Consider the following 17,071-nt stretch of genomic DNA (forward strand, 5'->3'; position numbering starts at 1 on the left):
TGTAGCCCACTTACTTTTCTTTTAATTTGCAGGAATTGTGTTTCAAGTCAAAGTACTGTACATAACAAGTTAATTTGTTCCACATATCCAAACCACACATTGATTTACAAAAGCCAATTAATTATACAATGTCATGAAAAGAGATATACATTTTTATTTGCACATCGATAAGCCCATTCTAAAAGATTAATAGGCAACATGTCTACATAATTAAAGACAAAGATACTTTTGTATCTGATATCCAATATAAGCCAAAAGATGTATTGGAGTTTCAATGTATTACTCATATTTTTTCTCTTAGACATTTCAATAACATTTCTGTCATGTGTGCTATTTATTTACATGTTATTCTCTGAATAGACAATTTAAAACTAACCATCAGTATCATTACTCATGCAAATGGCACAGAATTGAAACAGGACAGCAGGGAACCCCTATTTGAAACCATCAGTTCGTCGTCGGTTGCACATATTCAATAATCATGATTTAGGCTTCAGCTCCAACCCCTATATCGCAGATCAGGCAGTAAGGTTAGAGGTGCCAGCAGTGGATCTTGTTGGACCGGTGCTCTCTTGTCTTTCCAGGTATTTATGGGTCATTTAAAGGTCATCTAGAGGTCATCGGACTCAGGGATGGGCATAGGTTCCAGAGGCACGGTGGGCAGGATCAGTGGGATGCCGTCGGTTATCCATCCCTGTGCGACCCTGTTGAAGGTGGGCCGTTTCACCCCTGGGTCCTGGAGCTCAGAGTAGTTGGGGAGGTTCAGGTCGATCTCGGGGAGCTTGAACGTGATCCCACTGCTCTGGGGGGCTTTGTCGAAACCACCAAACGGTGTGGCCACCCTGGAAATCAGATGTAGAGATACAAGAGTGAATCCAAAATCAAAATGAAGATCTTTAAAGATGTGACGGTTGCATAGAATAAAGAAAGCTGGCTTTTTATGGAGCGTTACAGTAGTGCATCCATGTAACAGTGAATCTGAACTGTTTTATAAGAAAACCATTTAATTCCATTGAAATGTTTGCAAAATCAATGTCATTATAAGTACTGAGGAACCGATCTACTGAGAGTACTATCCCAACCTTGAAATTTGCATAGTTAACTCAAAGTCTGCCATTGAGAGAAGTGCATGGCTGATGCAGTATGTTCAAGTAGCTCGGAAATCTTTGGCTTAAGTTGTTGAATAGCAGTTGTCTGAAAACTCTCCTCAGAACACTTCACCTGTTAAAGCTCTTGTATTCAGGAGCCTCTGGTCTGGGTTCAGGGACAGGCATCCTGATATTGAGGGTCTCGGCCAGGTTGGGGTCGTTATTGATAGCCTGCTCCCAAGGGGAGTGGTAGGACTTGGGTATAGCTGTAGAGTTGAACGACTCTGCAGGGACATCCTTCAAGGGGCCTCCATATCCTGAGATACATGCCAAGAAGATATAATCATAAGACCAGCAGTGCAGTGTATAGACACTCACTTATCCTATCAACACATTAGTATATCTGTGCGGTTGGACTTTAGTTAGATACATGATTACTGGCAATTTCTTGCTTGTCATCTTTGCACAAGAAATGTGAAAAAGTACTAGGGCATTGAGCCTGTATTTTGTCCAGACCAGGGTTCCCCAACAGGCGTCCCGCCAAGTTTTTTTGTGTTGAATTTTCATTGCTGGACATAAAAGACTGTACAAACACCAGGATATCAGCTCCAAGTGATTGTAATTTTAGAAATCTGTTCCCAAGTATTCCCAAGCATTATAGAGAGACACGGGATCATATAAGCAAGACTGGAATGATTATGTTTTAGTCAAACATTATATCTGTTTGGGGTTCGTGCAGTCAATTTGCAGTCCACAAATTATTTGTAATTCTGTTCCGGCCCCCCGACCATCCGCTCCAGGAAAAATTTTAGCTCACGGCTGAATCTAGTTGATGATCCCTGATGTAGACAGAGCAAGGTAACAAACACAACACTTTAGTCACTCCGTTGTTACCACCTGTTCCTCCATGCTAATTTCATCAAGACATAACACAAAAAAAAAAGTACAATTTTTGTTTAGTATTACCTGTTTTTTATTGCTTGGAAAACAAAATAGGTGTCAAAATGACTGTGGCGGTGCTGTTTTATCAATAGCCACTATAATCTAATAACAGTATAAACTAGAGCAGTGAAAAAGGTGATGTAGACTCAACACTGGCAGATTGAGACAATTTGGTCCATCATTAGCTCATGTCTTAAAATAGTGCACACCATAAGTGTGCGTTCATCCTTTGTGTGAAAAGCGGGTTGGTCCAGTTGACATGGGTTGACACCATGCTTGGTCACATCAGATTCTATAAGAGTGTTCTGTTGCTATCTCCTGCTGACAATTTAATGCAGGGAAAGGAAATGCTTCTCATGTAGCCTGCTTAAAGGCCAGAGGTCTGCTGAGTCACTATGGGGAATTAGACTGGTCCTTAGAGGTAACATGAACATCTAAATAGGGCCTTAAAAATGCATTCACAACCCCTTCATAAACAGTACATAAGCAGTTCATAAATGTTCATGTCAACAATTGCAAGAAATAGCATACATATCAATTTCTAGTTGTTGAAAAGCGACATTTACTTATGAATGCAGTATGCATGAGTTATGAATGTCTTATGAAGTCCTTATGTAGGATCCCTTCAAGTGAAGCGTTACTCATGCTTAACACTACGTAATAATGAAATAAAGATATTTTAATAAGCCCTTATTATTCCCTTAAACTATATTATTCCGCCTTATAAGCATTCATATATTTAGAATATTGATGTGGTAGCTACATACCTGGTGCAATGCTTTCTGGATTTGAAGGGTTTCCTGGGGCGGGTGTGTAAGGAAGTGTTTTTGATCCCTCTTTGTTTTCGGCACTGTCTACATTCTCAGCTAGCAGATCCCTCTGGAAAAAAATGGAAAGTATTTTGTTATCAGCAAAGCTTTACCCTTTTGCTCAGTTCTGATCTAATTTATTCATTTGGGGATTATCTGCAACGAATTGTTCACTTTGAGTAAATGAGACCCACTAGGTAAATGGGTAGATCGATCGCAGGTTTTACGACCATGTTAACTTAGCACACTGAGCTAAAGCTTGGGCATAACATCAAAGCAGGATCAGCTACCACCAAAATGCCCATCAAAAGACTTGAAATAGCAACTAATGCATGTTTGTTTGCAATGTTGAGAATTGATGTGCAATGTTGAGAACATGGCACTTTATGTGCAATGTTGCTCAATTTGAACAGTTGCCAAAAGTAAAAACAGTCATTTGCAACCAGATCCCCCCCATAGTTGATACACAATCACAATACTAAATATTTACATGTAACAAATAATTTTTGTCATTTAGCAGTGCTACAGTATACCCCCTGTGGACTGGCATCTAACCAATGTACACATGAACATATAATGCATATAATCCAGAAAGTATTCATACCCTTGACTTATTCCACATTTTGTTGTGTTACAGCCTGAATTCAAAGTTGATTAAATATTTTTTTTTCTCACACATCTACACACACTATCCTATAATGACAAAAAATATGGTTGTAGAAGTTTTTGGCACATTCATTGTAAATTAAATTCAGAAATATCTCACTTACATATGTTACGATCTACTAGGTGTGGTGGGTGGAATCAGGCGCAGAGAGCAGAGTTCAGTCGTTTCTTCAGATTTATTCCCCAGCGCAACTAAAACAGTCACGCCAACACACAGGGCGTAAATAAGTTGCCAGTCCAAAACAACAACAGGACTAAACAGTCCGGAGAATAAATACAAGAACAAATCACACCATCAAAACCCAGAGTAACAAAAACAAGCCCGCACAAATACCCAGCGGGCCTAGTGCCCCTAAATACCCTACAAACAAACCCTAATACAAAACAGGTGTACCCAATTAACCAATAACCCAAAACAAACGGAAAGGGAATCGATGGCAGCTAATAGGCCGGCGACGACGACCGCCGAGCACCGCCCGAACAGGAAGAGGCACCATCCTCGGCGAGGTTCGTGACAGTACCCCCCCCCCTGACGCGCGGCTCCCGCAGCGCGCCGACCCCGGCCTCGAGGACGACCCGGAGGACGAGGCGCAGGGCGATCCGGGTGGAGGCGATGGAAATCCCTCAAGAGGGAAGGATCTAAAATGTCCCTCCCCGGTACCCAGCACCTCTCCTCCGGACCGTACCCCTCCCCGTCCACGAGGTACTGCAGGCCCCTCACCCGGCGTCTCGAGTCCAGAATAGCTCGTACTGTGTACGCCGGGGACCCCTCGATATCCAGAGGGGGTGGAGGGACCTCCGGTACCTCACCGTCTTGTAGGGGACCAGCTACCACCGGCCTGAGGAGAGACACATGAAACGAGGGGTTAATACGATAATAAGAGGGAAGTTGCAATCTATAACACACCTCGTTTATCCTCCTCAGGACTTTAAATGGCCCCACACACTGCGGCCCCAGCTTCCGGCAGGGCAGGCGGTGGGACAGGTTTCGGGTCGAGAGCCAGACCCTGTCCCCTGGTGCGAACACCGGGGCCTCACTGCGGTGGCGGTCAGCGTCTCTCTTCTGCCGTTCACTGGCCTGCCTGAGAGAATCCTGGACTGCCCGCCAGGTCTCTCTAGAGCGCTGTACCCACTCCTCCACCGCAGGAGCCTCAGTCTGACTCTGATTCCACGGAGCCAGGACCGGCTGGTAGCCCAGTACACATTCGAATGGCGACATATTCGTGGACGAATGCCGAAGAGAATTCTGGGCTAACTCTGCCCACGGGTCGTACCTCGCCCATTCTCCTGGCCGGTCCTGGCAATACGACCTCAGAAACCTGCCCACTTCCTGGTTTACTCTCTCCACCTGCCCATTACTTTCGGGGTGATAACCAGAGGTAAGGCTGACCGAGATCCCCAGACGCTCCATAAACGCCTTCCAAACCCGAGATGTGAACTGAGGACCCCGATCGGAGACAATATCCTCTGGGACCCCATAGTGCCGGAAGACGTGGGTAAAAAGAGCCTCTGCAGTCTGTAGGGCCGTAGGGAGACCAGGCAATGGGAGGAGACGGCAAGACTTAGAGAACCGATCCACAACGACCAGAACGGTAGTGTTCCCCTGAGATGGGGGAAGATCAGTAAAGAAATCTACCGAGAGATGGGACCATGGCCGTTGTGGAACCGGGAGGGGCTGTAACTTCCCTCTAGGAAGGTGCCTAGGAGCCTTACTCTGGGCGCATACCGAACAGGAAGAGACAAAGAGCCTCACATCCCTAGCTAAGGTGGGCCACCAGTATTTCCCTCTAAGACCCCGCACTGTCCTATCGATCCCCGGATGACCCGCAGACGGTAGTGTGTGAGCCCACCGAATCAACTTATCACGAACACCAAGCGGTACGTAACTTCTACCAGTCGGACACTGTGCAGGCGCAGGTTCAACCCTCAACGCCCGCTCGATGTCCGCGTCCACCTCCCATACCACTGGGGCCACCAGCCGAGAAGCTGGAAGGATGGGAGTGGGTTCGATAGACCGGTCCTCGGTGTCATAGAGACGGGACAGCGCGTCGGCCTTAGTGTTGAGGGAACCTGGTCTGTAAGAGATCGTAAATCTAAAACGTGTAAAGAACATGGCCCACCTAGCCTGGCGCGGATTCAGTCTCCTCGCTGCTCGAATATACTCCAGATTACGGTGATCAGTCCAGATGAGAAAAGGGTGTTTAGCCCCCTCTAGCCAGTGTCTCCACACCTTCAGGGCCTTTACCATAGCTAGTAACTCCCGGTCCCCCACATCATTGTTCCGCTCCGCCGGACCCAGCCTCTTAGAAAAGAAAGCGCAGGGACGGAGCTTCGGTGGCGTGCCCGAGCGCTGAGACAGCACGGCTCTAACCCCAGCCTCAGACGCATCCACCTCCACTATGAATGCTAACGAAGGGTCCGGATGCGCCAACACGGGAGCCCCAGTGAACAGTGCCTTCAACTGGTTGAAGGCTCCATCAGCCTCTGCTGACCACCGCAAACGCACCGGCCCCCCGTTCAGCAGTGAGGTAATGGGCGCCGCTACTTGGCCAAAACCCCGGATAAACCTCCGGTAGTAATTGGCAAACCCTAAAAACCGCTGCACCTCCTTTACCGTGGTCGGAGTCGGCCAATTACGCATGGCGTTAACGCGGTCACACTCCATCATCATCCCCGAGCTGGAAATGCGATAACCCAAGAAGGAAACGGCTGGTTTGGAGAACACACATTTCTCAGCCTTGACGTATAGGTCATGCTCCAGCAGTCGCCCAAGAACCTTGCGCACCAGGGAAACATGCGCGGCGCGTGTGGCAGAATAAATCAAGATGTCATCAATATAGACTACCACACCCCCCATGCAAGTCCCTGAGAATCTCATCTACAAAAGATTGAAAGACGGCTGGAGCATTTTTCAACCCATACGGCATGACGCGGTACTCATAGTGGCCTGATGTGGTACTAAACGCTGTTTTCCACTCGTCTCCTCCCTGAATACGCACCAGATTATATGTGCTCCTGAGGTCCAGTTTTGTGAAGAAACGCGCTCCGTGGAATGATTCCACCGCCGTAGCGATGAGAGGTAGCGGATAACTAAAACCCACTGTGATCGAATTGAGACCTCGATAATCAATGCACGGACGCAGACCTCCCTCCTTTTTCCTCACAAAAAAAAAACTTGAGGAGACGGGTGACATGGAGGGCCGAATGTACCCCTGTCTCAGAGCTTCCGTGACATAAGTTTCCATAGCCAGCGTCTCCTCCTGTGACAGTGGGTACACATGACTCCGGGGAAGTGCAGCGTTCTCCAGGAGGTTTATCATGCAATCCCACCGTCGATGGGGTGGTAATTTGGTCGCCTTCTTCTTACTAAAAGCGATAGCCAAATCGGCATATTCTGGGGGAATGCGCACGGTGGAAACCTGGTCTGGACTCTCCACCGTCGTGGCACCGATGGAAACTCCTATACACCTCTCTGAACACTCGTCTGACCACCCCTTAAGAGCCCCCTGTTTCCAGGAAATAAGGGGATTGTGAATAGCCAGCCAGGGAACCCCCAACACCATCGGAAACCCAGGTGAATCAATAAGGTAGAAACTGATCTTCTCCCTATGATTCCCCTGCGTTACCATGTCCAGCGGAATCGTGGCCTCCCTGACCAGCCCTGACCCTAGCGGTCGGCTATCTAAGGAGTGCACAGGGACAGGTGGATCTATCTGCACTAACGGAATACCCAATTTACGGGCGAGTCCACGATCCATAAAACTCACAGCTGCGCCTGAATCGACTAGCGCCTTATGCTGCAGAGAGGGGGAAAATGCAGGGAAAAAAATTAGCAAAAACATGTGACCAACAGGGAGCTCTGGATGAGTTTGGTGCTTACTCACCTGGGGTGGCCGAGGAGCGTTCTGCCGACCATCTCGACTCCCAGAGGGACTCCTCCAACACCGGTCCGAAGTGTGTCCTCTCCGTCCACAATAGGAGCAGGAGGAGCCCCCTCTGATCCCCCTAGATGCAGCTCCTCCCAACTCCATCGGAGTGGGAGTGGGAGAGCTGGAAGGTGGAATTAACAGGACCCCTTCTGAACGCCCGCGGGCAGCTAGCAGGTTGTCCAATCGAATAGACATGTCTATTAGTTCATCCAGGGAGAGAGTTGTGTCCCTGCAAGCCAGCTCCCGGCGGACGTCCTCCCGGAGACTACACCGGTAATAGTCCATCAGGGCCCTGTCATTCCACCCAGCACCAGCAGCTAGGGTCCTAAACTCCAACGCAAAGTCCTGCGCGCTCCTCGTCTCCTGTCTGAGGTGGAACAGTCGTTCACCCGCCGCTTTACCCTCTGGTGGATGATCGAACACTGCTCGGAAACGGCGGGTGAACTCCAGGTAGTTGTCCCGAGCCGAGTCTGGACAGTTCCAGACTGCGTTAGCCCAGTCCAGGGCCCTGCCCGTTAAACAGGAGATGAGGAGGCTCACACTCTCCTCACCCGAGGGAGCCGGACGCACGGTAGCCAGGTAGAGCTCCAGCTGGAGCAAAAATCCCTGGCACCCAGCAGCCGCTCCATCGTACTCCCTCGGGAGGGAGAGACGTAGTGCGCCGGACCCAGAGGACGACGTAGGTGTCGGCAGTGGGGGAGCTGGGGTAGACGTCGGGAGACCACTCCTCTCCCATCGTTCCATCCTCTCCATCATCTGGTCCATCGCGGTACCAATCCGATGGAGGACAGCTGTGTGGTGATGAACGCGCTCCTCCATAGTGGGGAGAGGAGTGGTCGCTGCTCCTGCTGACTCCATTTCATGGTGCGGGCTTCTGTTACGATCTACTAGGTGTGGTGGGTGGAATCAGGCACAGAGAGCAGAGTTCAGTCGTTTTTTCAGATTTATTCCCCAGCGCAACTAAAACAGTCACGCCAACACACAGGGCGTAAATAAGTTGCCAGTCCAAAACAACAACAGGACTAAACAGTCCGGAGAATAAATACAAGAACAAATCACACCATCAAAACCCAGAGTAACAAAAACAAGCCCGCACAAATACCCAGCGGGCCTAGTGCCCCTAAATACCCTACAAACAAACCCTAATACAAAACAGGTGTACCCAATTAACCAATAACCCAAAACAAACGGAAAGGGAATCGATGGCAGCTAATAGGCCGGCGACGACGACCGCCGAGCACCGCCCGAACAGGAAGAGGCACCATCCTCGGCGAGGTTCGTGACAACATAAGTATTCACAACACTGTCAATACATATACAGTGCCTTGCGAAAGTATTCGGCCCCCTTGAACTTTGCGACCTTTTGCCACAATAATTTTGCACAGCCAATTTTTCAGTTTTTGATTTGTTAAAAAAGTTTGAAATATCCAATAAATGTCGTTCCACTTCATGATTGTGTCCCACTTGTTGTTTATTCTTCACAAAAAAATACAGTTTTATATCTTTATGTTTGAAGCCTGAAATACTTTCGCAAGGCACTGTACCTTTGGCAGCAATTACAGCTGTGAGTCTTTAAGTCTCTAAGAGCCTTGCATACCTGGATTGTACAATATAGTTGTTGATCATTGCTAGACAACCATTTTTAAGTCTTGCCATAGATCTTCAAGCTAATTAAAGTCAGAACCGTAACTAGGCCAATCAGGAATATCGAATGTCGTCTTGGTAAGCAACTCCAGTGTATATTTGACCTTGTGTTTTAGGTTATTGTCCTGCTGAAAGGTGAATTTGTCTGCCATTGTCTGCTGGAAAGCAGACTAAACCAGGTTTTCCTCTAGGATTTTTCCTGTGCTTAGCCCTATTCTGTTTATTTTATCTTAAAAAACTCCCTAGTCCATGTTGATGACAAGCATGCACATAACATGATGCAGACACCACCATAATTGAAAATATGAAGAGTGGTACTCAGTGAGGTTTTGTGTTAGATTTTCCTCAAAACATAATACTTTGTATTCAGGACATAAGTTAAACTGCAACAAAAATTGGCTAAGAAATTAACTTTATAAGCGCCTTATTGTAAGCAGAATGCATGTTTTGGAATATTTTTATTCTGTGTAGGCTTTCATCTTTTCAGTCTGTCATTTAGGTTAGCATTGTGGAGTAAATACAATGTTGTTTATCCATCCATTCTCCTATCACAGCCACTAAACTCTGTAACTGTTTTAATTAAAGTCACCATTGGCTCATGGTGAAATACCAGAGAAGTTACCTTCCTCTCCGCGACTGAGGTAGGAAGGACACCTGTATCTTTGTAGTGACTGGGTGTATTGATACACCATCCAAAGTGAAATTAATAACTTTACCATGCTCAAAGGATAGTAATTTTCTGCTTTTTAGATTTTTTTTACCCATCTGCCAATGGTGCCAAGCATTGGAAAACTTCCCTGGTCTTTGTGATGGAATCTGTGGTTGAAATTCACTGCTCGACTGAGAGACCTTACAGATAATGTATGTGTAGGGTACAGAGATGAGGTAGTCATTCAAAAGTCATGTTAAACACTATTATTACACAGAGAGTGAGTCCAGGCAACTTATTATGACTTGTTAAGCAAAACATTACTGCTAAACTTATTTAGGCTTGCCATAATGAAGGGGATGAATCATTATTGACTCAAGACATTTTACCTTTTCATTTTTTATTAATTTGTAAAAATGTCTAAAAACATAATTCAACTTTGACATTATGGGATATTGTGTGTAGTGTCGTGACTATCTTTCATGTGATGACAGCTATTTTATCAAATCAATTAACTATGTTTAATAATGACGTGATTAAATGTATCATGCAATAATTAACTCATTAGCAAGCACCACAGAAAAAGTATGTTTAATGAGTTACAGTTTCCCGAATTAACTCAAGAATATATCAGAATATATCGTTATCCTACCAGTCATCCATTAGTTATTATTATTACCCCATATCAGTCTCATTCTGAACAACGTTGACTTCAAATCTGCACGAACCCTAGTCTAAAATGATAATTCAGCGATACACATATTTTTACTAATATTTACTAACTAACTAAATAATCACACAGAATTACATACACTCTATCCTGTGTTTGTGTTTATGTTGATTACTAACATAATGCAATGAAAAGTCCCTAGTGGACTAACCTGATATGACGGCTTGTTACACAATGGCGAGGGGGTGGGGACAGATATAGAGTGGGAAACATTGTACATACAGTTGGATAACTATGCTCATGGGAATGTGAATACTTTGCACATGAACGATTGCTCATTCAAAAATAATTGCAATGTATATATATTTACACTTGTATTTCTTTGTCATCTCTCTCTGTTGAAATCGCCCGGTCCATCTATGGGGAGTCAGTTCGAAAGAAGTCTCTGGTTGTGTAAGTCTCTGGTTGTTCACCAGAGGTCACAATGTCCTCAGTTGTTGTAGTAGGCTTTCTTTGTTCTTTAGAATGGATACATCAGACATACCGCACGGTGTTGAGAGGGAAATGTTCTTCTTTTCTCTTCTTCGGTCGAGTTTCCTAGAATACATTACATGCAGAGCTGCAGGCGATGCATGTCTTAGTCTTCTTCTTCCCTGTTGAGTTTCAGAGGGTCTTACCATTTTGTATCATTCCGCTCATGCTGTGGTCACATTGGACTATATTTAAACTGCAACCATTTCAACGTGTAGCCAACCCTCCATGCTGTCTGGTGTCAATGGTTTATTATTCAGGGTACAGCTAGAACCACTTTACACACCGATATGCAACCCGGCATGTTTTGGTCATTTTACACGCCAGTAGCAACCCGGCAATGTACTGGTCTAGTAATTTTAAACCATTTTACACGCCAGTAGCAACCCGGCAATGTACTGGTCTAATATGTTAATTCTTTAGGAGTCCTTTATAAGCACTCTGGCAAAAGAGGCGTTCCATCCTTTTAGCATAATGTCTGTGCTCACGTGGGCGTGGCTACCGACTGGGTAAAACTTAATATGAAAAACAATTATCTCATTTAGAAGGCTAAAATCACATTTCATCTTCTCACAAATAGTTTCATATTTAATCATATGTTTTACAACTCTGACATATACATTGTGAAAACTCTTAAAGTTACAATGTTTCCATTATAACATCTTTAATGACATCACAAAATAAAGTGATCTGACATGATTGTTCTTTATGTCCCTCCCGACCATTTCCCACATTCTTTGTGTTAGAAATATTGTTTCATTATCTACTTTTGGATGTTGGAGTTTTGGCGGGACGAATCTCTTTGTAACAAAAGGGTTCTTTCCCCTCAATACTGCATGGCAAGGGAGAGAAAGTTCCTGCAAGGCATTTACGACCGTCATATAACTGGCCAACTCCCCCAGGAGAGGGGGTATTGAAACCTTTGATTAGCCGGCACCTTTGATCTCCATCCAGGAGGGCAAGTCATGACAGTAGGCCAGTGACAAAAACATCTACATTTAATCAATTTCAAATTCAGGCTATAAAACAACAAAATGTGGAAAAAGTCAAGGGGTGTGAATACTTTCTGTAACAAACACACACACACACACACACACACACACACACACACACACACACACACACACACACACACACACACATACACACACACACACACACACACACACACACACACACTATCTGCAAGCACTAATAAGCGACATAGAATTTCTTGAGCAAAGTGCTCCAGGAGCCTCTGGCCAGAGTAGGTGCAGAGAAATGTTTCTCCATATCTCCCATGTGTTCTAACACTTTTGTCTGGGTGCACGCATCATTAATGCAACCATGAGTCACTCAGAAACATATTTAAAATCCAGGAATATGGTTACATTAAAGCACTTTTGGATCCAATGAAACATTGTTACTGTACTGTAAATGAAAATAATCACAAATACTTTTGAAATCCCAAAGTCCAGAGATCCAATAATGTGATCCCAGGATTCAACCCTTACACCCTCAACCCATAATATCCAAGATATAATAATAACTGTGTGTCTGATATAATCAGACTCGGCATTACAGGCTGGCAAAACCGGGCATGTGTAAATAGGATTAAGTTCATAAAGTCAGTCTCATAAAGTCTGTCTCATCCAAAACTGAGTTTTGTGAGACTGGTCAGGACTGCATTACAACGTAAATTAAGTTTGGGTTTGTTTCAATCCTGCGCACATGCCCACACCTGGCAGCACAATTAAAAATAAATTCTGAGTGCAATCTGATTGTAATGCCTGTTGTAAATGTGGGTTGACTTTGGATATCCCTATGGATATTAGGGACTATCGGTAAATTACACAATTTAAATCAAATCAAATGTATTTATATAGCCCTTCTTACATCAGCTGATATCTCAAAGTGCTGTACAAAAACCCAGCCTAAAACTCCAATCAGCAAGCAATGCAGGTGTAGAAGCATGGGACAATATATATATTAAAATTCCAATAGCTCCAAATTTAAATGACTTAAAAACCTCAGACCAATAATACATTGTATAAATTAATATACAAATATTGAAAGCATTTAATGAGAACTGAAAGGTGTGAAACATGAACATATTTTCTCATTTACATTTATTGCCGGTCTCTAACTATCACCCCAGATAGGCTATCCAATGTCAAACTAATTTTGCCACAGTTGCTCGCCAGCCAGCTGAAGCTAATTGGCTAAATAATTTGACTTACTCTTCCCACCTGCAAACACACACCGAGATACCGATATCAAACCACACCCCGAAACCAACTCAAGTTTTAATTCTGTCATGGCCGTTAACATTTCTTAATGAACCAAATCTAAAATGAGGCAAAATCAGGAAGTGCCGGCACCCTTTAATAAGATGTCGTCTTTTTGACTCTATATAGACATAAAAAAATCATGGACTGTATGATGAGGTTCTGAGGTTGCCTTTTTGTGCAAAAAAAAAAATATGCGTGATTGCGTTCCATTCCGTGCCTTCATGGTAAATAGGCTGCACTCTGTTTCTTGGTCTTCATTCACTGTTTGACAAATGTTAATATTGTCACCCATCAAACTATTTTCAATTTCATCTTGTGTTTACATCTACTATTATATATGTGACATTATTTTTGATAGGCTACGGTTTAGGTGTAACCTACGGCTGCATTTCGAATACAGTTGTATGTTGTAGTGGGACCAATATCTACCTTGTGTTATAAGGGCTATAAAGTAATATGAGTTGTGAACATCTTTAATTTCAGGTGCCCTCCATGGATTTCGTCCTAGTGCCAGTCCTGAAGTTGAGTGTAAAACTCTAGTCTGAAACTCTACAAACAAGACCCTGCCTGTCACAGCTTTTTCTGCTCCAGTCTCACAGCGGTGGAACAAGCGACCCGCAACACTATCCATATGACCCGTCTATCAAAGATGGCTGGTGTGGCATAACCCAGATGTATGATATTGGTAGTGAATGTGAGTTGTGAGGTGTGTTGTATTTTGTGGTTGTATAAGTCTCCATATTTGCATCCACTTATTGTTGGTCTTTGGGATAAGAGCGTTTAGATTACTAAATTACACAAATGTACATGTAAAAGTCCTTACACTCAGCTGCACGTTTGCCTCATTTTGGATACTTTCAAACGTGTATTTCTCTGATCTTCGCTGGCGCATTTTGAAAAGACGAGAGCCTCTGTTGGATTGCAGTGACAGCTCCTCCAGCATGATGTCTTTGGGAGTGCTAACCTTTATCCCCAGGTCCATGGTGTCCCCTGGAAAAATAATTCAAACAAGTTCCAGTAGATGCCCATGACTGACTTTACATTAAAGGTAGACTCAGCAATGTGACATCATCTACAGTAGGGCAACTTCCTGTTTACAGACATAAATAACAACAGAATTTAAATCTGTCCAAAACCGCCAATTTGTGCCATCCTTTGAGATACTGTATACCCATATTAGGATGAGCTAATAGTGCAGTATTGGCAGTCAGATTTTGTTATTGGGCATTGTAAACCGGATGTTTTCCAGCTGTATAATGATGTCATATATGGTGATCTCATGAGTCTACTGCTCTAAAAGTAAAGCAACCGTAAAGCAATCCCCAAATATATACAGTATACATACTTTTTCTGACACTCTCCCTAAGACATAATGTACATAGCATGCATTTTTAATAATTTATGATTACAGCGAGACCTTTATCAGAGGAAAGGTTCATTAACATTATTATTCTGATATCATCTGAAGGGATAATATCAATGACATAGCGTAACTTCAAAATGCTTTCTGCTGAGCAATTAGCATGCCTAAATCAAATGAACGTAGCTTCAAACCAAGCTGTATAGTAAGCATCACAATATGATAAAAGGTTGCACGTGTTTAATAATAATTGGTTGCCTCAATATACAGTATACTGCAATAGTTAATTCTTCATTGTATGGTTATTAAACAAAATTGTGCGTTGAGTTGATTTAGGTATACTCTTTGGACAATGCAACCACAGCCTTGTGAATTTCCATTAATTTGCACTCAACAGTGCTAACGCTACTTGCTATTTGCGGGTTCTAGAAAGTCTAGGTACATTTTGTGAATTTTCAACTCCGATTGAGACAAATGCAGTCTTACAATTTTGTATGCATTATTTCTTATTGAATTCAATTTGTATTATGTTATTGTTCCTATTACTTGTTGAAGGCTGAACATGATGCTGCTTCAATGAGCTATACCCAGACAGAATGTACTTCAGCTGGCGCAAACCCTCAGTCCCCTAAATCGCTACGCACAGTTGTCCAACTCTGCCCTGCACAACTCCCCACCTCACCCGCCCCAAAATAGCAGTTTCAAAAGGACAACGACAGAAGGATTTGTTGCCATAGATAGTAAAACATCCCCATTAGCTTTAAATGGCAACCGCTAGAGAAATGGCCCTGACATGTTCAACCCGGATATGAATGACTGCCCTCCACCAGAAGAAGTTTGATTCTCTTTGCTGTTGAGGCTGTCGTTGAGCCCTGGCCCAGATCATACAATTGGCACAGTGGACCTCTCGAGAAATAGCCTTTGCATGCACCTTCCTCTCTCCAGCTGGCATTGTACAGAATTGCGACATTTTGGCTTTGGGAAGGGTGGCACACGATTTTCCCCTGGGAACTGGAAACACATAAAGGACACAGGATGTACTCTCTGTTCTACCCCAGCGGAAAATCTTTTCAAATTGTGGTGTTGATATGAACTGAACATTAGAGAGCCAACATACTGTACTTCTATAAATAAAATAAGATTGCTGTTAGTGAGGGTTTGAAGTAAAGTTGTAACGCTCACATGGCACTTGCAACACTGGTTGACCTATCGGATAACTACTGCATGCTGTTTAGACCGCATTATGATATTCCATTAATGTCCTGTGAGAAAACAGTCATAAAATATTATGATGGCCTTCATGTCAGGTTTATGATAGCATTAGCTTGGCGTTATGGCATTTAATTCAAGGACAGGGTTTCTGTCAACCCCAAACCAAAACATTACATCTCACTCATATAACTCAGATTGGCAGGTGTAATTCCTTGTTTGCGCTTGAAGAGCAAAGTCAACACTTACTTTAAAATAACCTTGTAACAAATGCTAGATTATGTGCATTAAGGTGTCACATGGCATTCAGCGTTGTGAATCATCAGTGTTGGGTGAGGGGTGAACATTGCGTCCCAGGGTTGACAAAACCACGATGGCATTTGACAAAAAAATATATATATATTTGGCACGATGGCATTTGAAAAAAATATATATATTTCCGTGACAAATATAACAGCCTAGTTACCCTAAATCAAATTCCAGAAGTCCTAAAAAATCACAACTTAATTAACTGTAAAAAATGTTTTTGCCGTGCACATTTTTTTTCTTTGCAAACAAATGAAACAAAACAGCAATGCCCTTTTGTATTCACATCCCAACTTTCACTACAGCTTTCAATGTTACCCCAACATGTTCATATCCTTTCTTATTTGCATTTTCCATGTTTCAGACATGTTGTAAAAAATGTTTACTCTCAATGTTATGACTAAAATGTATATCATTTATAGTGCTTTAATTGTTTACAATTAAAAATAACATTTGGAACATGAGAAATATAATGAGAACCTGAAAGACGTTTTTGAATAATCTGCTCTTAATAAAACATAAGCATAGAAACATTATTTCAGAGTGACTATGGTAGAACCTAACAGTTGTATTTATTTTGTAGCTTCTTGGTAAGTTTTCTCAAAAAAATAAAAAAGTTTGTTAGTAAGGGATGTGAGATATTGATTAATGCAAAGTTAATATGACTGAATACATCAGAAAGTAGCATAATCAGAGTTACTCGTTGTGAATGGTCAAAGCACAAAACATTGACACTATTATTTTGCCATACCTCGGAATCACAACTGCACACCTTGATGGGACTTGTCCTGTGTGTGTGTCCTGTCTGTCTTGTCTTTCAAACAAACTGGATCCTTGACTGGAAGGCAAGGAGGCTCAGGGGTCGACCTAGGTAGTTTCGATCCAACCTGAACTTCACACTCCCAGCCACTGAAGCCAATCTGTTGGGGGGGTGTCTCTGTGTCTGTTGTCAATGGAATGTAGCTTACATCAACAGGCTAAATTTAGCAGGCCAAACA

The 17,071-nt window shown here is 43.4% G+C and overlaps 1 protein-coding gene across 3 annotated transcripts; it reads right to left on the reverse strand.

Moving 5' to 3' along the window:
• On the reverse strand, positions 1 to 17,071 carry LOC139374931 (myozenin-2-like). Of its 3 annotated transcripts, none has more exons than XM_071116177.1 (5): positions 16,825 to 16,984; positions 14,022 to 14,188; positions 2,798 to 2,909; positions 1,222 to 1,405; positions 1 to 842 (listed from the first exon to the last, which is right to left on the reverse strand). In XM_071116177.1, the coding sequence occupies exons 2-5, from the start codon at positions 14,178 to 14,180 to the stop codon at positions 611 to 613; spliced, it is 687 nt and encodes a 228-aa protein (XP_070972278.1). In that variant the 5' UTR covers positions 14,181 to 14,188; positions 16,825 to 16,984; the 3' UTR covers positions 1 to 610. The 3 variants fall into 3 exon arrangements, with proteins under 3 accessions (XP_070972278.1, XP_070972280.1, XP_070972281.1); XM_071116179.1 differs by having other exon boundaries at positions 7 to 842; positions 14,022 to 14,187; positions 16,861 to 17,071; XM_071116180.1 differs by lacking the exon at positions 16,825 to 16,984 and adding an exon at positions 15,447 to 15,715 and having other exon boundaries at positions 7 to 842.

Source organism: Oncorhynchus clarkii, chromosome 19 (assembly GCF_045791955.1).
Source record: "Oncorhynchus clarkii lewisi isolate Uvic-CL-2024 chromosome 19, UVic_Ocla_1.0, whole genome shotgun sequence".
NCBI lineage: Eukaryota > Metazoa > Chordata > Actinopteri > Salmoniformes > Salmonidae > Oncorhynchus > Oncorhynchus clarkii.